Source organism: Aythya marila (genome assembly GCF_965140915.1).
Source record: "Aythya marila genome assembly, chromosome: Z".
In the NCBI taxonomy this organism is placed as follows: domain Eukaryota; kingdom Metazoa; phylum Chordata; class Aves; order Anseriformes; family Anatidae; genus Aythya; species Aythya marila.
Genome location: NC_139080.1, coordinates 85,591,635 through 85,615,536, shown reverse-complemented (window position 1 = coordinate 85,615,536; position 23,902 = coordinate 85,591,635). Strand labels below are relative to the sequence as shown.

The window sequence follows — 23,902 nt, the reverse complement described above, 5'->3', positions numbered from 1 at the left end:
ACAGGCTCAATCATATGGAATTGAAAACGAAAACCTTTTCTTGAGGAATAGTGAGGAAAAAGAATGGAAAAAGGTTCATCAATGTCCAAGGTGTTTTCTTAACCTTCAGCTTGATATCCCAGAAGAGACAGTGCCTTCAGGGCAGGTTTTTCTCTCCTTAAGGGGACGTTTCTTTCAGAGTAGTAGGTATCCTAACCGTATCCTAGAAATGCAGAAAGAAAGATAGCCATTTCTCTTAGAAGTTAGATACTGGCTTTTGTCAGTTACTCAAAGCAAGTGAGAGTCACGGGTTCCATTCATGAGAATGCAATGAGTTAATGACCCCTTTGCAATCTATTTGGTTTACTTGACCTAGTAAAAAGAGGTGCAAGTATTTAATAGTGAAACTATAAACATTTTTGTTGTTTATGTTCCTAAGGGTATCAACCACAATTTGTTCTAAGAAAAGAAAAACAGACGTGCTGCTAACGGTCAGATCCATGTCCCTTTTCACCCAAATTTATGTAAATCCAATTTATTTTGACCCACTACTGTTCTGGAGCACAGTGGCAAAATGGTTAAGACATCTTGCTATGGAAAGAAGGTGTTAATTTGAGCTCTGCTCTGGATTTACATAAAATTAAGCCTTCAGTCCATCTGTGAATATTTATCTGGTCATTTCTGCTGAGGAATCAAAAGTGGTGAAATGAGATGCTTGACACATCACTGACTTTTTTGTCTGTGACTACAAAAGCTGGTATGCTTTAACTATGTTAATCTGATACATCAGTTGGGTTTGGCATGGATTTTTAACATTTCAAAACTCCATAGAACCACCTCTCCACGTAATCTACATTTTTGTTTCATTAGTAGTTGCAATAATCAAAACTACTACTGCTCTCTCTTCCTGATCCCTTGTCATAACTCATCTCTACTGTGAAAATTAGATGTAATAATCCAAAATTTTAGTTCTTGAATTGGAATATTAAAATGTGTTTATAAGCCTCCTTTGCATTAGTTCTACTATTACTTATGTGTTTGTTTAGTTTCCTTCTTTGTTTTGCAACCTTTTAATCCCTTTGTGTTTCACCTCAGTTTGTGTATAGATGTGATGCTTTCTGCTGATGTTTAACTGCTTCTAGTGCAAGGTGCTTGAATGAAGCCTCTGCTTTATACTGACACATACAGATGTATATATATGTATATTGAAAAAAAAAAATCAGAATTTTCATAAGATGGGCTATTTAATCAGGCAGCTTACGAAGCCAAATAATTTTTAAGTGAATGCTGAAACTAGAGTTGTTTTTCCTTTCTTTTCTTTTCTTTTTAAGAAAAGGTAAAGAAAAAAAAAAAAACAAACAAAAAATAAACCAACAGGTGTCAGCAAAGACCATGTAACAAAACGTTAGGTCAAATCACATCAACAGTATATGCTGCATTCATGACAAATCCCTGTTGTTTTTCATTTAATTCTCTCAAAAGATCCTGAGATCTTATTTGTGATCAGTCAACTTAAAATCTAGAATATCACACCCATGTACTGAGATTGAATTGAATTGCTTTCAGCAGAAAACATAAGAAATCCCTTAGACGTAATGTCAATTCCATCTTAATGAATTGTTCTCCCACACTATAATCCAAGTGAGCTCTTTTGTGGATTTGTAAAATATCATTGATTTTTACTTATTTATTTATTTTTTAGCTTGCAATGAGCAGAGCCTTTAGAAAGTTCATTCAGCTTTTAGGATTTTTTGTTCTGGCATAGTGATGTTTGGGTGTTGTGTTTGTTTGTTTGTTTTGTTTGTCCTAGTTCTTAGGTAAGTCTGTATCCAAGAACAGTATGTCAAAAAGTTCCTTTGCATCTCTCATTGTTACTTATTGGCAGGTTTGTCACTCCGGGGTCAAAATAAAGCTCATTCAACCAAGGCAATGGCAGCCACAGTAGCAAGCCCCGGGTCAGTCCCACCACTTGAGATTTGCTGCAGGGCAGTCAGTTGGAATTCATTTTGCATTTTTTCACTGAGCGTTGCCACTCTTACCCTGCAAAAAGGAAAAAAAGTTGTAGGTTGAGTACTGTATGTTATAAGGATTGTTTCCTTCTCTTGCTCATTTTCTCTTTTTGCCCTTAAAATGCTTATTATGATTTAGAAGACAAATTGTACAAACTAAGAAAAAAACATTATGTGTACTGGTAATGGATCACATAGTCATGGTATTGCTTCTTGTAGTTTATACTTGGTTATTCTTAAGATCAGTGATAAAACCCCCAACTGCATATACAGCCTTGGAGCTTTTAGGCCACCAGTATTAATAGTAATTTTCTAATCTCAGAGGTTGAATTTAAATTATTTAAAAATAGTATTCTTTCTATATCTGTGAAAGATCTTTTTTTTTTCTTTTTTTTTTTTATCTAAGTTAGATTCACGAAGGCTGTAAGTCAGTGCTGAATGGGTGGTTGGAAACATTTAAGAGGGCTTGGAAGCTGACAGCAATTCTTTTGCTGTAGTGTGCAATGTCAAGTCAAACATACTACTTTAGGAAAAAAAGAAAGGCAAATGACGTTGATTTTGGTCTATATGTAGAATTGTCAGGCAAACTGGTAATGTTGAACATTTTAAGTGCAATCCTGTCACAGGGTGAAAATTGACAAATGATTGAACCTAAAGGTTGAATTCTGTGCATTCTCTGAAGGAAAGGAACACTTGCATTTTTCTTTATTTCAACTTAAAGCATAGCAAATTGTATCCAAACAAGTTATTGTAGAAGTAGAGATGGTCACATTTCAGTGCTTTTGAGGAAAGCCTTTTCAGTTGTAATTTTTTTCCCTTTTTTCTATGCTTTTCTTTACCACACATTCATTTAAGAGATTAAACTGAGGTTATAGTTAACTCACAAGGTTAATAGAAGAATAATAAGTACAGCAGGAATGCGTTTAGCCTTGCTTACAACAGGCCTTATGATAAAAGTGGAGGTCAGGCAAAAAGGAAAATGCCACACCATCCATGTTTTATGAGCTACAACCTACTTAATTTTAAGTTTAGCATCTACATGATTATGACAAATTCGGACAGTAATAAAAACCTTTAGGTAAAATTGTCTTACTCTGCATTTTTGTATATCTTGAGAACTTTCTTGAAAAATGAATGAGAACAAGTGGTCTGATGAGGTGTTTAAGGAGTGTTGTTTCATGAATGGGCGTGTTTGGAGGCAGAAGACTTCTGTCCACTGAGCAAGTGTGTCATTGCCAGTGTATCTCAGTCTGGATGTGAAGTAGAATAACTGTAAGAGAGTGGTTATGTCTCATTTAGCCCTTGGGGCGATGAAAAGTGGTGATGAACAGCAGTCGTGGAGTTGGGGTGCTATTTGTTTTTGGAGCCGTTGCGAACAAGGAACATGAAGTGGGAATTTGAGACCCATCCAGCTGGATCTTGTCCACAAGAGTAATATATTTAATCAATAATTTGATACTTTTGTGTGTGTGTGTTTTTTTGTTTTTTTTTTTTTTCCCCTGAAATCTGCTTAGAAGTGTGTAGGAGCAGGCAGAGGTGTGGGCAACTTGTTTTAACAGCTTGGACTCCCCTATCCTTTCGTCAGGGTTTTGTGATCTGCCCTCTGTCGTGTGGCTGGCCATAATTCGTGTTTTCCGTTGTCGTGCCACGCGTGCTTCGTTCCTTGTCATGTGCTAACCACACACCAACCATCGGCCACGGTTGCTGGTGTTTTGGTCACGAGGGGAGCACATATGGGAGCAGGGAGGGACATGTGGTGTCTGATTGTCTTCAAAGAGTCTTTGTGGTTTGCGCTACCCAAAGGGCTCCTCACATCTGCCGTGAATCCCTGAGCGTGGTAATGGTTTCCAGTCGGTACCGGTAGGCGCTGATTTAGAAGCAGAAGGCCGCACGTCACACAGGCCTAGATGACATTTTCTTAACACGTTTTTAGCAGAGAACTCATTCTGGGAAAGTAGTTTATTTTATTCTCGTTCCTTTTTCTCCTCTGCAGTGGGTTTGCTGTCCTGTTTGCACACATAATATAGTGGTGGACAGTGACCTGTGTCTGGTTTTGAAAGGGCAACCACTCAGGGAAAACAAGAATTCAGAGAACCTGAGTTATGAAGCACAGCAGGGAGGGGGCCTGACTGGCAAGGCTCAGTGCACTTCATTGCATCCCAGCATGGTTTTTGATGTGGTATGTGCTCAAACAGCTCCTCTGGATGAGAATGCAGGTGTTACAAAACAAGTCAGTGAGTTGTGACCTGTTATCTGTATACCTGGCTATCTCTCTTATGGGAAAGTTCACCGCTGGGTCAGCTCCACTTCTGCCTTTCCTTGTGCATGTCAAGCTGGTTCTTAAAATTTTTGATATTGGCTGCAATGCTTCTTTCCATTTCTTACTCAATTCAAATTTGTGGTATATTATTTTAAGCTGAGTTGCCATCTTGCTCTGTAGGCAGGCTTTTGGTTGCCCTCTTTTCCAGACCTCTGCTATTTAAAGATGTTCAATACATATCACATCTGACTCTGCTCTGAAGAGTCTCTTTTGTATTTGTCTACACTTATAATCGTGTTTAGGCTTCAGTACTTCAGTATCTTTGTAACTAGTCTCAATGGCTCTTATTCTTTAATTTCTAGTTTCACACTGTTGTATGCAAGTATTGATCTTTTGCTCACTTGGCTTCAGCATGGTTGCAAAGATTTTACAAATTATGCTGCTAACAGATTTTTTCAGTGCTTCTTGGCAATTGAAAACAGTCCTCTACGTGAACAATACAATCTTAGAAGAACAGAAGTCATATGAAGCCAGGGCCTTCCCAATCAATGTCTACTACAATTACACATACCAGAGCTACGTTTCCATTTGCAGTTTTGGTTTTGCTCTGTAGACTGCATGGAACATTGTTGTCTTTGCTGCCATTGTTAAAGATGTTTAGCAATGCAAGAGTAATACTCTGCCTAAAAATGAGATACGGTGTTTCTTCTCTTTCTGTGGTGTTCTCTCTTTGTCGCTATCTTCTTTGCTATCTGTCCAGGCCATCAATTGAATTGCTCTGTAATTAAATTGAGTTCTGTTGTGTATCCATGTAAGAGAACTGGATTAAATTTATCTTTGTTGGGTTATCTCCTATCTGTATTTCTTATTTCTGTCAACAACTAGCTGTCGGCATTTAATTTTACATCACTGATGTCTTTTGATACCATTGGTTGAGTCCTCTTAGAAATACAGTATATTGTACTGATCACAACGTAGACCTATCCTGAAATTATGCATCAGACTTTTGAACTTCACAGATGTCATATTTGTGGCCATAAGTACTTTGATAAAGTACTTCTGGAGATATTTACACTGTTCAGATCCTACTTAAAGGATCCTACTTAAAACATTCATTTAAATTCCTCAGAAAGGCAACAGTGAACATTAAACTTTGATTCCTGTCCTGACCAACATGTATTACTGCTCTCAATGCAGTCCACAGTAGACGAAGAGGAACCATTGCAAGGAAATGATAGGAGAACTTAGGTACTTGTATTTTTAGTGCACCTGAGAGTGGGGTAGTTTGCTGTTCTTACTGATTGAGATGTGTTGCACTCGGTTGTCTGTGGTCCCTTCTCTCAGCAGCCCAGCTTTGTTCTAGGAACTCTTCTGGTCCAGCAAACATAAGAAAAGCTGTAACACTGCTGATGGCTGAAAATCCTTGGGCTTACAGAAAGTGGGATGTTGGCTCCTCAGCTCACTGAAATGAAATTGAAGTACAAGCCATTTAGCTTCCTCCCTGAGGACCACTTTGTACTTGAAGCAAAGTCTTTCTCGGTTCTCAGTTTTAATATGTTTTTGGGCAGTGAGAGTGCTAGGCTAACCATTTTTTTGTGGTGGGGAAGGATTTTTCCCATGCTATCAGAATAGGGGATGAGAGGCAGGGATTTGCCTTGTTTTTTGTGTTTATTTTTTGCCCAGTTCTCACTGCAGGCAATGAGAAGGCTGGGCTCCCAGTGTTTGTACAACAAATATGAAGAACGAGAGCAACCATTTTTCCTCCTTTCTTCTTGATGCCATTGATTTCACACGCTCTGGGCAGGCCTCACTCTTGCTTCTTTTTCCTGTTCTATCTTAGACACTTGCTGCTGCTCGCTCACCAGCAGCCTTGTCACCTGCAATTGCAGTGCAGAATACTGCTTGCACTGTTGGCACACCTCACGAGCTGGAAAAACTTTATAAAAACCAAAAATATTCAGGTTGATCTGAGTAAAATGCTTAGTGCTCTCTAGCAAGTGTTACAGTTTGCCATGAGAATGGCTTGTACTGGATGAGTGACAATACCTCCAGTCCCAAGCAACTGTATGACAGATAGTTGGTCCAGAAGAATTCATAGAGTCTAGTCATATTCACTTTCTCATTCAAGAAACCAGGATTCTGCAACAATTTTCATATCTTAAAGATTGTACCAGTATACATAAACTGATAATATTAAGATGTACTGGCTATTTAAATGGTCTAGATTTGTTGTAGTAAGACTTGATTTTTACTAAATAAATAACATAGCGCACTTCCCTTCCCTCCTTAGTATAAAAAAAAGGAAAAAAAGAAAAAAAAAGTATATATTTTTTTTCAGAATTACAGAGCAACCATAAAATCACAAGACGATGATGTTTTCAGATGTGGGAAATTCAGGGATTTGGTGCTACTTCAGGAAATCTTGTGTCACCTTCCATCCTTTCAAGCTGACAGTGCACCAGCCATTGCTGAGATATCCCTGAACCTGTCCATCTCCCGCTGACAAAAAAAATCTCTTGTGGACTTAGATACACTGGGATACAGCAGTTTTTCTTCAAGTCTGTCTCAGCCTTGGAGACCATCCAACTGCTGAGTTGCCTGAATCTCACTATTTGCATTAGAAACTCCATCCTACTGTAGCTTTCTTCATGTGTTTTTTTGTTTGTTTGTTTGTCTGTTTGTTTTTCTTTTTCATTAGGTTAGGTCTTTGCCATACAGGAGAGTGCTTTCCTGATTTCGCCATTCCCTTTTTAAGGCTGTTATCACTATTTGTTATACTAGAGTAGTGCATAAAGAGCCAGTTAGGATCAGAGCCCCATTGAGTCTGGCCCTGGAAAAAATCAGTAAAGGTTTGCTTCTGCCCTGAAGTCATCACAGTCTAAATAGATAAGAGAGAATAGAAGAAATAGATACGTAACACATAGCTGAAAAAAAAAAAAAGAGTAGTTTTTTGCAAGTGGTGTCTAAATATATTTTCTTTGTAGCAATTTTTTTCTCTTCCAGGTTTTCTAGTATTTTTGATGGTTAGGAGATGCCTGGGTTTAGAGTGAAAAACAAAATTTCTACGTTTGAGGCCATATTATCATTACACACTTTTTAATGTCTGTACAACATCAGCATCTGAGACTGCAGGAACTTAACTGCTTTACTTGTTGGCATTACACTGCAGTTGATTTCGGTGAACCATAAAAAGTTTGGCCCTGAAGGTAAAATTAGACTGTATGCATGTTCCTAACATACTGCTCTGGGGATAAACATGTCTTAAATCAACTCATCGCTCACAGCTAAATTCCTTCTCCAAATGCAGTTTCCCTGTAGATAGTAATGTTCAGTAAGACTGATTTTCTTTAAAACCATAAAGTTTTTTGAACATAATTCTATCAATGAACATATTTGAGCAAAGAATTCACAGAATCCTAATAAAGATTTATTATTTTTTTTTGTGTAGTGGGGGGTAAGGAGGGCGGGGGTGGGGTACAACTTTTTTAGTTAGCTTCCATCAGTACTTCTAATTCGTTCAAGTATGTTCCAAACGTTTGCATAGTGTGCTTGCTCACATGTACATAATGAAAACTTTTGGACTTCATTGAAACTTTATTTGGTAATTCTGCATTAGGAAAATTAAAATTGAAGTTTATGATACCCTGGCTCCTACTTGCTCTGTTCATAGTGCGTTGTTAAGATGCCATCACTTGAGAGCTTTGTTACAGCACTGTTTCTGTTGTGGCTTAATATGCTGCGGGTTCAGATGGCAGTAATTGTGGCCTTGAGCGGTTGGACTAAAGAATACCAGCTGGGTTTGTACCCAGATATTCTTAGATTAATATTTCGTGACTTAGATCTTGTCCTGTCTGGAATTTAAACATAGTTCCCCAAGCTTTAAAGGGAAGGCAAGCACCATTTGAGGCTCTTAATGAGCTTTTTTTTTTTTCCTCTTTAATTTGACTTTTTTTTTTTTTTTCAAACTTCTGTAGCCAGTGAAATCCAGGCAGTTACTTCCGAACCATTTTTACAGCCCCATATGGACAAAGCACTTTAGTTTGTTTCACAGCTTAATTCCCAAATTAATAATAGTTAGAAAGTTCTTCCATCTGCATCTCCATTTTCTTACAATATATAAGGAAGAAAAAATTTCCCTAGGTATTAGGCAAACCTTTGAAGTGTGAACAACTTGGTTACGTTTGAGACAGCAACTCTTTGGTTGCAAGTAAGTTGATTTTTATTTTTTATTTTTTGGTTGCTCTTTGAAATAATTCCTTTTGTTTCAGGTCTAAAATTTCAATTTTATTTCTACATACAGACAAGAGACTTAAACTCCCCCATACTGGGGAATCAGTTGGGCTTTTTTTCTATTTAGAACACCTTTGACCCATCCCTCCCCAGTTCAGTGAATAGAAATGGCAAGGCAACTTGTGCTGAGGGTGACTAAAGATCTGCTCTCCATGTAGCTCATGAAGTGAACCTGCAGGGGAGAGGGTTTCAGGAGTCCTGCTTATGGAAAAAATGCTTTTAAAGTATTTCTTTGCAAAAGAGAGCCTTTCTTGTACCCCTGAGTATATATTAATTGGTTATAATCCTTAGTTTTGAGGCACATAATTATTCACACAGCAGCAGGTGATGGATTCACAGGTACAGTTACAATTTCTTTGTACTGACAAGCAGCCTTTGCTGAGAGCCAGAGAGGACCATTTTGTATAAATCCCTAAGTTCTGTACTTAGTTGTAGAGCGAAGAATTCAGATACGTGGCAAAACATATGCAAGTGCTTACAAGTTTCACTAGCTAGCCTTTAAGTTGTCTGCCTGGATATGTCATTACTGTAGGTGGTTTAACTTCTGTTTGCTTTTCTTTTTCTTGTGGTCTGTTATTTTTTTTCTTACAGATTATTACTAAATATGTTTATGGACTACTGGAAAAGGAATGCCATTTGAAAAAAGTAACTCTCCCGGTAAGTATAAATATTTTTGAAGATGCTGTTTGCTTGGATCTGTGAAAAGCAGAGACTTCAATCCAGAGTTCAGATAAAGACAAGATGTGCCCGGCCTCTGCATGGTGTCGTCTCAGGACGCTGACTTCACGTGCAGCATGTGTGTGCATTCGGAGAGATGGATCTGCCTGACTTCTCATGTGCTTGATTTCTCTAGCTGAGCCTTCCTTGCCTTGACAGACTCCAGAATGTGCTAATTTTGGTAGAGGAACCACAAAATTTTTGGAAAACATTTGTGAATGCTTTGAGACCTCTACAGATGGGTTCCCAGAGCTAAAGACAGGTGTCTCTACATACAGAGTAATAAACTCAAAACAGAGTCTCAGTCAACTGATCCATGTCTACTTTATAATTTCTTTAAACACACAATTTCAGGAGCTTATAACATGTATGTGCTATAAAGTGTAGATGTTGTTTGGTGAAAACACTTGATCAGCCCTTAGAAGTGATGAAGCAGTCCCCAGACAGCACGTGAGAGTGTTGCTGTCTATAAGTGTATGCAAGAACATGATGTTGTTTGGGTATTTTTATATTCTGTGGGGAGACAGTAGTGTGACCGTGCTGTGTAGGTTTTCCATCACTATTCTAAAGAATTCATGTGGTATTTGAGAAGCTTTTCCACTAGAGCTGTTCTCAGCCAGCCCCTCCTATTCAGCAGAGAAAAAGCCATTTCAGGTATGGAAGCAAATTTCCTTTTACTTTCATAGTTCTATAACATTTTGCAATTCCCTTTTCCATTCCCCAAGCATTGTTCAGGGAATGTTTTGATAACCTGTCCCAGCTGCTGAGAGTTTCCTGGCCAGGCTTTGCCAACGTCTTCATCATCAGGGCAGAAGTGTCTGGGAGCTCCACAGGACTGTGCAGGGGATCAGCAGCTGCTAAGCCCAATATTGCTGCACCCCTGTCCTGAGACCACCTGAGAAAGCTTCCTTTGCTTCAGATTTCTCTGCATGAACAGGAGAGGATTGGGCTCATTGTGACAGCCTGCCTGATGCAGTGCTTGGCATGAGCTCTCTAACTTCTCTACACAACTAGTTTTCTCCACTGGGGAAGTTTTGGTCCAGGAATGCTTCTGTATTCCAGAGTGGTAATGCATCAAAAGACTTCCTCAAGCAATGTCACACTCTGAAACCAGGAAGCTGTCATTTTTAAACTTTTATGTGCCCAAATTTTGAGGCTATGGAACTTTGTATGTAATAAGACGTTGCAATACCTATGTGCACAGTTAAGCTTCAAAAAAGTAGCACCATACTGCCTTCACCTTCGTCACATCTGTGGGTTCTCTTCTGCCCTACTCTGAGATTTGTGTGTCTAGCTTGGGAGAATAGCTCCTTGTATAGCTCTTGTTGAAGTGATCTGTATTTACTCTTAATTACAAATTGTGTAGTAATCACTGATCTACTGATGGAGTTTGTTAGTAGTACACTTAAACCATTCTCCAACATATTCCAGTTTTTGCAAAGTGTCATGAGTACACTGCATTTTGGAGTGAAGGAAGAACTCACAATGCACCCATTTAATTCTGAGCAGTGTGGAAAATTTGGCACAAGGTATGAATCCCATTCTTCAGTAATGGCTCTTATTCATAGGAAGCCGTTACCAGAATCAAAACTAGATTGTGAAGAAAACTACAAAAATGAGGCAGAAGGTGAAAAATGAGAGCTGTCTAAAGGCTATGGTTAAGTCACCCAACAAGTTCCAAGGAACAGCACGAGGAAATTTATTTTAAATTAATAATGGAGGCTAATAGAAATAGTAAGATGGTTTGTAGCAGTTGTAAGCCCCATGCAAGTGAGGAAAAAAGGGGTGTAACTGCTGGTTAGCTATGTTAGATACAAAATTACAATAAGATTGCCCAAAAATTAGATTAGAAGAGCTTGTTAAATTTGTAAAAGTTATTAATAAAACAGCTGATGAGACCAATAGATGAGCTGCAAGCAAAAGGAATGCTCAGCTCCAGATCTCAGCTGAGGAATGCTCAGAGAACAATTAAAATGATTATTTCCAGTAGTAACTATCCAGAGGTTTTCACACCACACTCATTTATTTATTTATTTATTTGAAACCGGGTATCATTCTGAGGAACTGTCTCAAATTGGCATGTCAGTAGAAGAGATCTTAGAATGAATGGATTTATTGTACAGTAGTCAGCTTCCTGGATGAGATGTTTTTTAAGCCCAAGGTTCTTTAAGAAGCACAACAAACTAGTGTATAACTTACTGATCAGATCAGCTACTTTCAAAAGAGGCACAGAAAAAAAAGTAAGTATATGATGATTTTTGAAGTGTTCCAGGAGAGATTCCTAGAGCTGTGTATCAGGAAGAAATAATATACTGGGGCAAAAGTCAGTACAGCCTTCATTTTAAAAGATTGGCTAGAGTGCACTGACAGCCTGAAAATCATAAGATCTTGTCAATGAAAGAAAACCTGGATTTCCAGTAATCTCCCAACGAGCTTGCAGAGTGCTTCTAAAGAAGACACTGCATTGGCGTAAGAAGGAGTCCCGTTATGAGTTAATAATAGGCTAAAAGGTAAAGAAAGAAAAAAAAAAAAAGGAAAAAAAAAAAGGTATTCATACTTCACAGATGAAAAGTTTTGACTGATGCAGTGTTGTTAAGAGCTGCACTGATAACATATTTGTAAATAAAAGGAAAGAGGAATTGATAGAATGTAAATAACTTTTCTGATTTTTTTCTAAAATAATAAAGAATACTGATATCTAAAGCTGATTGTGATGAGTTTGAGCATTATTTCATGATGCTGAATGATTGGATGATAAAATGGCATGAGATTCAATTCTGGTAAATGTGAAATTACGGGGAAAAGAATTCACTCTGTAAACACAATGGTGGCCTCTAAATGAGCTATTACTACTCAGGAAAGATCTTGGAGTGATTGTGAATAGCTCTCTGAGAACATCAGTTAATGCTCAATGGCAGTCAAAAACCCTCAAAGCAAATAGGATGTTAGGAATTATGAAGTGTTAAGAACAAAACAGAAAAACATCATCATTCCACTCATTATGTGGGCCCCCATCTTGAACACTGCGTGGAGTCTGGACACCATATCAAAAAGGATATGTAGAATTAAAAAAAAAAAAATACAGAGGAGGGTTGCAAGGATGATCACAGGAATGAAATCCTTTTCAGACAAAGAAAGATTAGACAGAAAGATTCTTCAGCTTGGAAAATAGATGACTGAGGAAGGAATATGACAAATCTATAAAATCATGAAAGGTGTAGAGAAGATGAATAGGGAATGGTTTTTCACTTTTTTTCATAATAGAGGAGCTAAGGGGCATCAAGTTTAAATTATCAGGCAGGAGATCTCTACTGAAAGAGAGGAAGTACCTTTTTTCATAAAGGTCCCAATTATACTGTGGAACTCATTGCCACAGCATACTATTAAGGAGAAAGGTACAAATGCATTCAAAAAAAACATTTGACGGTGTTAAGGTGTGACAGGTACATTGAACTATCATACTTGCTTGTCCAGGAACAAACTCTGGATCAGGAAGCTCCAAAGTCACTGGTTGCCAAAAAGAGGGAAGAATCATTCCATAAATACTCTTTTCTCATACTTATTCCCCTAAGTGATCTGACAGAAAAAGCATCTTGGGACCCTTATCCTGACCAGTGTGGCCACTGTTGTAAACACCTTACATAAGTATTTCAGAGGTAAATTTGGAATAATTCTTCACAAACTTTGTCACAAGGCAATCAGAAAGTTGGTGTACTGGCCTTTATTTTTCTGCCAGCTCATTACAAAGTTGATGGTGTAATAATGTTTGAATACAAGAAATGTATTTCAGGACTGTGTTAAGTGGAGTACATTTTTTTCCAATACGATTTTAGTAGTGCACTGAAATGCTGTGCTCCAGAGGTTCACTATGACAGCATTCACGTTCGCTCATCTTACTTAATTTCCTCCACGTCATGGACAAAGTCCAACTCCGCTGTCTTTATTTTACTTTCTCAGGTGACATTTTCAGTTTTGGACTCAATTATTTCCTTTCAGATACAAAAATAAGAACAGTTTGGGAATCTGGAAAGTTTGCTTGTTGCTTTATTACTTTAGCGTCTATGCCAAATGTAAATCCAAACCTTTTTTCCTCCGGAGAGGCTTAGATGTTATTGCTAGTGTAAAATATTGTAGTTCTTTTAATGTTCAAAATCTGCGACTGGACTTGAAAATTTAAATGAAGAAACTCATATTCAGGGAGAAGCAGTGCAATTATTTCTTTTAAATTTCTCATTTTGTGCTCCATTGAAGGTTATATTATTAGTACAAAGAAGACTGCAGGTTTTTTATCCAGATGAAGCCTTTGTATTTCTCTGGTTTTAATGGCATAATCAGTGATTGATCTTTGCTGTTCTTTAGCTGTTGAGGACAAATAAAGGGTGCTTCTGAATTAAATGCATCTTTAACAGCTTCTGGGAAGGCCTGAGATGGAAGTTTAAATAATCACCAACATGTTTTATTGACGATGGTACTGAAAGGTCTCACTTTGCAGAACCTTCTAACTTGTCAATGCTTTGCTCTTTCACTTCAATAGATAAAACTTCATTCAGTAGTTCTCTTGATCTACTAGAAAGCCAAGAACTATTTTTCTGTGAGAAACAATGGTCTCTTATCTCCACGGCTTATCCCTTTTGGTTATTTTGTTACCCAAATCAGGTCAATACTTGTTTTTTTGAAATTTCACCAGTTTCAGGTGCGTTAATTTAGATGTAGGTGTGTTAATTTAGTTGTAGTTTAATTTAGTTGTAGTTACTGGTGAATTTTTTTTTTCACGAATTGCTAATTAGCAGCTTGTAGTATTGATCAATAGTTTTCACTTAAAAAAAAAAAAAGAAGAAAGAAGGAAATTCAGTTTTGTGAAGACTATAACATAAGTGAGTTAGTGATCTTTATGCAGAACAACTTAACAGAAAACTTCTTTGTCTTGCATCACGAATGACCAGTTTTCTCCCTACACCTGCTGATCATAATTCCTACATTCTTTCTGACTCTTCAGTTTCTGTTCTGTTTATTTGCCCTGTTCTTGCCTCCAGTCTCAAGGTACGCCTGTTTCACCTCTTTGTAGGCTCTCAGTATATGTCTTTTATGGTGTTTCTTAATATGTGTAAGAAAGATATTAGTGTTTTTTCCCTTTAAAATTTTGAACTGAAGCAATCTCAAACTTTAAACTATAAGTGGGCAGAATTAAGGACCCCTAGAGCCTAGATGAGTCTTAAGCTGCTGATGGCTGAGATCTGAAAATTGAGTCATAATGACTTAAAGTCTTAGCATGGAGGTTGAAATAAGACTGGGTTTCCAGTGTGTTTTGTTGTTACCCTAAGTATTGATAGCAACTTTGCAAATTACCAACTAGTCTGCAGTTGAAATATTTTATACACTGGTACTACTACATCATGTGATAGCTCATCAGAGATGGAACTCATGGAAAAATTACTTCACTGTTTGAAAACTGTAAGAACTTCATTATGTCTGTAGAGTGCATAACTCATCAGAGAATTCCTCATAACTGTAGACATTCATAAAACTTAGCATATAGTTGTGCATTGGAAAAATAAATCTGAGAAAAGGAAAATTAAACTTTAACAGTAATTTTAAGCAGTAAATTATCGGCAGAATATAGATTGGTTTGACATTCTTAGCTACAAATTATTGGAAGGTTGTTATTGGAAATGAATAATAAAGTTGAATTAAGTTGTTAAATTAAACAAATTGAAGCTCCACATTTTACTGAATTTATTCAATTTGTCTTTCAACAAAGGATCATGAGTAGCTCCAGAAGTGCAAGTGGCTAATAAAAATAAATTATTTTACATGGACTCAGTGTGTCTAACACTAAGTGATATTCTACGTTGATTTGTCAATAAAGTAGTGTTGTGCACAAGAGTGACCTTTATGTGCATTCTTTAGTGAAAAGGTGATTTAATGAATTACTACTGTTTGAAGAGAAATTAGCTTGAAGAAAAGAAAGTTTCCAGATGTAATAAAGTTGAGGAAGGGAACGAAGGGTTATTTTTTAGTAGCTTGATAGATATTTTTTTTAACTTGTAGATCAGCATAACTGCGAAAATGTGAACTAGTTATGTTGTGTCTTCTCCTACATATTACAGGTGCTGGTATTTCCTCAATAATGAACAAAAAATTGGTTCATAAATACTAAAACATACAGTTTAGTTATATGTTAGTCTGAAGTACAAATTCACAGTGGTTTCTCTTAATTATAATGTTGTAAGCATTCAGTTTATGTGCCAAAAGACAATTAGCTCATATCATTACCTCATTACTATTTTAAATTTAGCATTGTCTAAGTATTTGCATCTTCTACTTTAATAAATCAGCACTGATACTTCAGAAGTGGCAATGTGATCCGACTCTATCCCCAGTGTAGGATACAGTTATATTCATATATTATAAATTCTTTTCAAGAGATTTTTTTTGTGATTTTTTGCTTTTTGCCACATTTTACGTTTTCACACAAAGTGTGACAGAAGACAAGTACATTTCCTGTTGTAGACAGTGGAAGTTGGGATACCTGAGATGTTATATCATTTTGGAGCAGGGCATAAGATCTTCAGTCCTGCGGCAGATGCTGAATGTTCGTCCAGTTAGGAACTCCTTTTGTTCAAGTAAACTCATTAGCTTCATTAAAAAAAAAAAAAAAAAAAAAAAAAAAAAGCAAGGCCTAAAAGAGCCTGAAAAGGCCTTAAGAAGATTCACATGGAATTACCTTTTCCAGAGGGAAGGTGAATCAGAAAACATACCCAGGAATGAGAGAAAAGCTGAAGCATTCCAAGTAGCCAGTTCCCTTTTCTCAGCGTAAGGCTCGCATCTTCTTAAGCTTGATTTCATCACTGTTGCAGGGTGTAAGGCAACACAAGGCTATTCCTAGCAGCCATATAGTTAACCTGTGTGGGCCGTGAGGTAAGGAGCACAGGAGGGTAAAGAGTTTTCCATGCTCTGTCCTCTCCTTTGCATTCATGTGGGAGAAAAGGAAGAATGGATAGCCACCAGCATCACTCTTTTGCCTTGAGCCAGGCTTGTTAATCCAAATACGGGCCTGTTTTATAGAACCTCCTTTTTTTTTTTTTTTTTTTTTTTTTTATATAGAGAGAGAGCAAAAAGTGTACCTTTATTCTCTAGAGTAAGGACAAAACTTGGAATTAGATCATGGTTTACGCAATATCAAATCTGCTTGTTGATCTGTTCTTAGTGTAGAGTAACTAAGCACTGACCCTGGTGCAGGACTCTTAATGAAGCCAATATTTAAATCCAAATTGGATTTCTATATTTTATTTGGCCCATCCTATTAAATTTATAATAGGCAAATTTACCATGCTGCTTCATACATGGCTTATTGGGTATTTGAGGTGGCTGAGATGGAACTCTAGGAGGTTTTTCATATTATATCAGACTTTCATTGTTGCTTCAGGCATAACAGAGATGACAAATTACTTGTTTTTTGTTGTTGAGTTCTATTTTTATTTTTATTTTTTTTCCCCAGAGGTTGTTCGTTTATGGATTCTCTCTTTCACTAGTAAATTTCTCTAAATAAGCTTTAGCATACTTTTTAACACCCACCTTTCCCCTTCCCTCCTCCTTTTGTTTGGATACAGTAAGTTTAAGTCTCTCTTGGATAACTGTTCTAAAGCATGGTATGTTTTTATGGTTCAAAGTTAAATAGCATAAATATTAGCTTCTGCTTTATTTTTCTTTAGTGCTGGGCACACATTAGTCCTTATATATATAGTCCTTTATATATATAAAAAACATATATATATACACACAAGTTATTTGTTAAAGGGTGAAAGTTTTGATACCAGTCCTGGGGGCTAGCTTTATAACTACAGATGTTCTTTTAAAATTTTTTATTGGTGCATAAAAGTGTGTATTGCTGTAATTGCAGGTTGATGCAACCGAGAGTGAACCAAAGAGCTTTATTTTTATGAGTGAAGATGCCTTAACAAATCCTGACAAACTGTTGGTCCTAATTCATGGTAGCGGTGTTGTCAGAGCAGGTCAGTGGGCTAGGAGACTTATAATTAACGAAGATCTGGACAGTGGCACACAGATACCATACATAAAGAGAGCCGTTGAGGTAAGTGAAAGTGTATGTACATGTATGTACAGTTGTGTCTGTATACGTATGTGTACTCATATATAAAGAGCTATGAATCTAGGATGTTTTAATTTATTAATCAGTATTCTCCATTTCCCTGTGTGATCATTTTATTTGTGATGCAAATACTTGCTTGTTGGTTGGGTTTGTTTTTTTTTTCAGAACTTTTGTCTAATAGAAGCAAGTTTCTCTCTTACAGTAAAACAAAAAATTTGTTTTATGTCATATTGTGATGGCACTGCCATGTAGTTTAATATGGCAGCTAACGTGACAAGAGCCCTTAACAGGCGATGAGATGCAATAGAAGGCACTACAGAAATTTGTTATGATTTGAAGTGTTTTCTTTTACATTTCATTAAATTTGTACGTATTCTCACTCAACGTCTGTTGTAATCTTATGATAACATGAGCTTTCATGATAACAGCAGGCTTTTTTGCTAGGCTTGTACTGAATTTATTAGAGGCACAGTCTTTTTCAGTTTTGCACTGAATACTGATTCATTCTGATTCACCTATCAATACTTGACAGTTAAAAACATTTACATTTTATGGACACTATTCTGTTGTGTTTGCATGTATGTGAGAGACACTGCACAATTTGTGTAGTATTTTTAACATGGAACTTTGTAGATATAATGCAACCCTCACATCATACTACCTAAATGAAACTTCCTCCAGTAAACATTTGAAAAGCCTATTTAAAATTTACTATTTCAATTATATATACTAAGTTATTCTTAGTAGCAGTGTTGTCACTGTGATTGTTGCACATTTTACTACATAAAGTTGAATTTTTTGCACTTGACTTTAAAATATTCACTAAGACTCAGAGACAGATCCAAAAATACTTCATGGTTCTAGAGTATGATACAGGTGTATATGGTGAGTCAAGTGTAGGAGGTTAATTTCTGGAGTGAGTTCCAGAACTTTTCCCAAGAAAGTTGGAGAGATACAGTTCCTTAAATTTTCCTCATGGTGCTTACACTCCTTCATTTTTGTTCTTTCCTAAACATGGTGCTGTCTTGGCTAATAGGAGATGTTGAGCACTTAAGACTGGGATAGTATCCCTAAATCACCAATTTTGAAGAGAGTATTTCTAGGAGAGGAGAATTACAGGCACTTTTTCCCATTTATTTTTTTTAAATCCAATGGCTGTGCCAGTGGAACACAGAGCAGAGCTCTTCCCTCAAATGTACAACCTTAAAAACAGATTTTTTATTTCTGCATTTTGAGTGCTTCTTTCAAATACGCATGAAAATAACCAAACAGTTTGATGACAAAATATTTTAAACAGTGTAGTCATTTGATCCTGTCAGGATATCGGACTTCATGCTCTTACCTTTACACTTTCTTCTTTCTTAACAAGTATTTATTTATTTATTTGTAGTCTTTAGTTGAATAATTCCAGATACTGTAAAATCTGTATTTTTGTCCCTTGTAAAATTCTGGCACATATGCTAAATGTGTAAAACACTTAGTATCTGCAATTATTTTTTTTATGTAAAATCATATCATAAATGAACCATACATAAATGAATCATATCGTAAATCATATCATAAATGAATCATATCAAGTTATTTATATCAAATTATATTGTTTTAAATATGTTCATATTATTGTTATAATATAGCATTATATATGTCCAATTCTCACTGCAGTGAGTATTATACATCTGGTATATACAAAGCAGTATTTTATGGAAATCAAACCACAGTGAAGATATTTGGAACCTTTATGTTTTGACTAAAGTAAAAAAAAAAAAAAGAAAAAGAGAGAGAGGAGAAGGGTAGTTACATGCCGATATCATGTGTACTTCATGTACAGATCATATAGGTTAGATTTTTAAGTGCGGAAGATTATGACAGAATGAGTATAAGGTCTCCGATTTTTAGTTAATAATAATAAAAATTACATCTATTTCTGGGTTTTCCAGAGTTCAGTGCTCTAGCTAACTTAGGCAGTTCTGTCTCATATGAAACGAAATAACTGGCCTAGATATGGCTTGAGTGAAAGTTGTGATAACTCCTCATGCAGTGTTGCCACTTTGGAGGAAGGAATTGTTTTCCCTGATCTTTCAGTGTTTCTTCTAAGAAGAGGTCTCGTCTTTGAATGAAACCAGTAAGTCTTGTCAAAGCATTAGATTACAGTGCTGATGACAGGAAAATATGGATTTTATTTTATTATTATTTTTTTAATAATAAACTTTGAATTGGAAGTGGATAATAGTATCTAGGATTTGAAAATTCCCCTGGTCTGTTGTGAATGTGCAAAATGTTCATATAAAACATTTGCTGTCAACTAGGTTTTCACTTCTAAAAAATAATTGAAAAAATAACTTGCAAATGTAATAGTTCAACTTTTGTGCAGATACTAGTCCAGAAATATATTCAATTTACAGACATTTGCAACACCTCTACTTTCCCTAAAATAAAACAAAAACAAAACAAAGGAGAATAGGCCAAAACTATATCTTTTTCTCTGCTGCTTTTCTCTGTGTACAGTCCGCAAACAATTTCAGTTAATTTCTTGGAAAAAATGAAAATGGACATACAAAAACTGAAGGTGTTAGTAGACAATGGATGTAGCACTCCTAACCAGGAAGCAGGTGAAGAAAAAAAATCAGAAGAAAGCATATATTTCTGGCACAGCACTTTCAAGAAGAAGAAGAAAAGGAAAAAAAAAAAAAAAAAAAAAGCTCATGTCTTAAAGCGTGTGTGAAATCAGGGAGCAGTGGAAAGGCTTGAAGTTTATCAGATTTCTAGTGGCTTGGGGCTGATACACATTGGTCAGAAAAGATCCAAGGAGAAATAGGAGAAATATCCTGGTGGGATTTCCAGTAGCTAGAAACTGTTTTTTTTTTTTTTTTTTTTTTTAATCTGGGTGATTCCTGTAGGTAGTACTTCTTCCATCTTTCATATCAGATTGTATTGTGTAGACTCAGTTCTGTCTGCAGTAGGTGTTGGGAGTAGTCTACAAGGTTCTATGTAAGGGACATAAGATTAATGTGTTAGATTAGAAATTCAACTTTGATAGCATAAAAGCCTTTCTCGAAAATACAAAAGAAAAAGAACAAACAAGCAACAGGATACAGAACAGATTGTAGAAAAAGGAGGAGGGAGAAAAGTGTACAGAATGTGAGAGACATGTAAATGCATTAAAACAGGGTACGATCAGATATATTTTAGAAAAAAACAAGTACAGAAAACACAAATGTGATAATATAAAGCAGTAAAACAGTAAGAAATGATTAATAACAATTCTAACATACATATTGTAAGATGATAATTTCCTGTAAACATAGTGCTAAATAAAAATGGTATAATTTTGTTGTTTTGTTAAAATAGAACCTCTCTACTGAAACTTTCTGCAATGGGAAGTACAAATTTTTGATAAAAGCAGTCATCTGACATGCAAGAGAAGTTCAAGTCTTTCCTCTGGGAATCAGAGTCTATTCCACTTTAAATATATTACCATACTGAAGCTATTCAACTTTTTATAAATAAATATTTTGTAAATTAGAGGAATAATTTTAATACCTCTTCTGAATTTTTAGTAAATGTGTAATTCACTGTCTCATAGAGACAGTCTTTTCTCAGTCACTTATTTTGATATATATACAGTGACTACAGCAGTGCCAAATGGAGATAATAAGAAACAGAGCCAAATTACTTAATTCTGTGATGAGGGTATTTACTTGGGGTCTCAAATATTAAGAATTTTGTTTAGGTTGTTCAGAGGCTCCCATACCCTGTGAGGTCCTCAGTCACCAGGTGCTATGGGAGGAGGAGGTTAGGTTGTCTGGTTTGTTGTTGAGTGCTTGCAACATGGATGGTGATCAGAACAATTGGATGGGAGGTGTACAGGTGATACAGGTGGTATTTTGTGAAGTGATGCATGGAGCAAGCAAGGAGGGATGCCAAAGTCAGCTGCTACTGCTTCATGCAGTACTGTTCCTTCTGTAGTGGGTAGAGAAGCTGCCTCTGTGCTTTGAAGTCTGCTGGGAGAAGCTACAGCTCATCTATTTAGGGAGGCAGTTTGCTCCTGGAGGAAACAGGACCTCAGCTTACCTGCATTTGGACACTGAGAAGAGTTTTGGAGTCCTCTTATGTGGAATATACTTTCTCTGGGGAATAAAGAGGACATCAAATTACTGCAGTCTTTACTGCCAAGTAGAAGGAAAAAAAAAAAAAAAAAAAAAAAAAGGATGCTTTCTTTCTTTGGAAATTCAGTGTTTTTGTTACCTTAGAGCTGTGGACCCAAGGATGCTAATGAAATTCAACCACAGCAACTGTAAGCTGTTGGATTTTTATTATATATATTTTTGAAACAAGTAAGAATCTCTGCCAGGCTTCAAATTCAGCAATCTCTTTGAGATTGCTTAGATATTGTTATTATTATTTAAAGGAAAATTAATGCTTGGCGTAAGAGTAATAGCACTAGAACAAAAGCTTCTTCAAAGAACCTGGATGATTTTTTTCAAAAGAGATGCAGCAGCACCCGCCATCAGAGTTTCCATGAACGGATGAAAACAGGGCTGGCTTGAGATGGGCATCATCTGCAGAAATCTTTCTTTAGTGTCTGATAAAACATGATTTTCATCTTATATTTTCCCTTGTGTTTATCCTATTCTTCCTACAGCATTGTCTAAACAATTTCTGTTCCTAAGAATATTTTTGTCAGAATGTTGGATCTATTCACACAGATTAATATCATTCATTTGTATAAAGCTAACAGGGTGGTAATATTTACTGAGAATTGCTGAGGGTGGTTACTTTCTTCATTGTGCAATAAGATGTCATTGGTTTGGTAAGTGTATTGAAAGGGGAACAAAATTATCAGGTGTAGCAAAGCAGTAGTAAAGTTACTCAGTGTAACTTTTAGGTGATTTCATTAACCGTATTGTTTAGTAACTGGTATGTTACTAAATACATTCTAGCCTTACCATGTTATAAAAATGAGTGGGGTTTCAAAAGGATATATTTAAACATTTTTGTCAAAAAAAAATAAAAATTGCAGTGTTTAAACTACAGTGTCAGGAATTCTTGCTTACAAACTTCAATTTCTTGTGTTTCAGCATGGAATAATACATAGTTAAAGTCCTCTTTATTCTTGCGTTTATATTTTAGAACCTACGTTTTAAAATTTTGTCTTATAGTTTATAGGTACTTAGCACATTTCAGTAAGATAGGCAAGTGACGCTTTCTGGAAATAAAACACAGTTGACATTTCACTGTGATTACAGTTTTTACGTAGAATAATAATATTTATGTTCCCTTTACAGCATATATTAATAGACAGTTACGGTGTCATAGAAATCATGATCTTATTTGGGCATTCTTGCATTTTTCTGGAAGTAAAATTTCACTGAAATGGACAGGAACATGCTATGTTGTTTTCTTTTAAACAGTAGTTATCTGAATCTGATATATGTATTTGTTTATGTTCGTTTTGGTAGAAGACGAATGACACTGTAAAGTACTTAGGAAAGAAAACTTCTTTTTTACATCTTCTCCTTTCATGGGGATAATATTAAGAAAACTTGTGTTACAAGTAATGAGATGTATTATTTTTGAGATATGTCATGATATATAAACGCCATTTACAATACAGTACTAAATAAATTATTGCTTATACATGGCATAAAACCATATATATATACACTATACTCTAGAAAAAAGGTGAAAAAAAAAAAAAAAACATCAATGTATTTAGCTCCTTTTTAAACATTTTTTGAGGAATCGGTGATCCCTCAAATACTATTTTGGAATACTGATCACCAAGCAGACAGGAGGACAAGTCACAGAGTTATTTGGTAGTAATTATTAATTGATCAGAAAATAGGTGATATTACATAATAACATGTATAGCAGTTTTACAAAGTCTGAAATTCAATAAGAGGTTAAAAGCTTAGACCAACTGACAGGGTATGTAAGCCCACACCAGCCCCCATGCCAGCAAAGGAAAACAATGAGATGACAGCTCTACTGTTTGGAGAGAGGTTGCTAACGACAGCTTATTCCTTTATGATTTCAACTTTTGACAGAAGACAGGTCTGCTTGTTGCATCATGGCAGATGTATCATTACCTTCTGGCCCTGTCATGACTGAACTGGGAAAAAAAAAAAAAAAAAAAAAAAACACCGCTGGCACAGTTCTGAAAATCCAATTACCCTTTGGAATTTAGTGCATCCTTTCGAAGATGTATGTATAAAGATGCATTACCATTGTTGTAATAATTGTTTATATTACATTCTTACAGTTATGTGTGCTCCGTAATTTTGATAAAATAAAGCTACTTAAGGATTGTTTTGTCATCTTTCATTCTGCTAGCTGGCTTGTTGTAGAACCCTGTGGCACATTTTGTTAGTCTGCTTTTACTTTGTCACTGACCTAAGAAAATTACTACAGAGGCTATTTGGGTAAATGTGACTTGAAGAGTTGATTTATTTATTTTTTTCCCAAACCATTTAAGCCTTCTTTTCACCAGCTAGACATGGGGTTAAGAACACACACTGAATATTTAAAATAGATCAT

The 23,902-nt window shown here is 36.1% G+C and overlaps 1 protein-coding gene across 4 annotated transcripts in view; it reads left to right on the top strand.

Annotated features, from left to right (window-relative positions):
* The window catches only part of ARB2A (ARB2 cotranscriptional regulator A), a 253,767-nt gene that overhangs the window by 42,804 nt on the left and 187,061 nt on the right, over positions 1 to 23,902 (top strand). For all 4 annotated transcript variants that reach the window (XM_082783044.1, XM_082783042.1, XM_082783043.1 and 1 more), the window contains exons 5-6: positions 9,130 to 9,195; positions 17,156 to 17,347. In XM_082783044.1, coding sequence (XP_082639170.1) covers positions 9,130 to 9,195; positions 17,156 to 17,347 — 258 coding nt within the window. The remainder of the gene's footprint in view (positions 1 to 9,129; positions 9,196 to 17,155; positions 17,348 to 23,902) is intronic.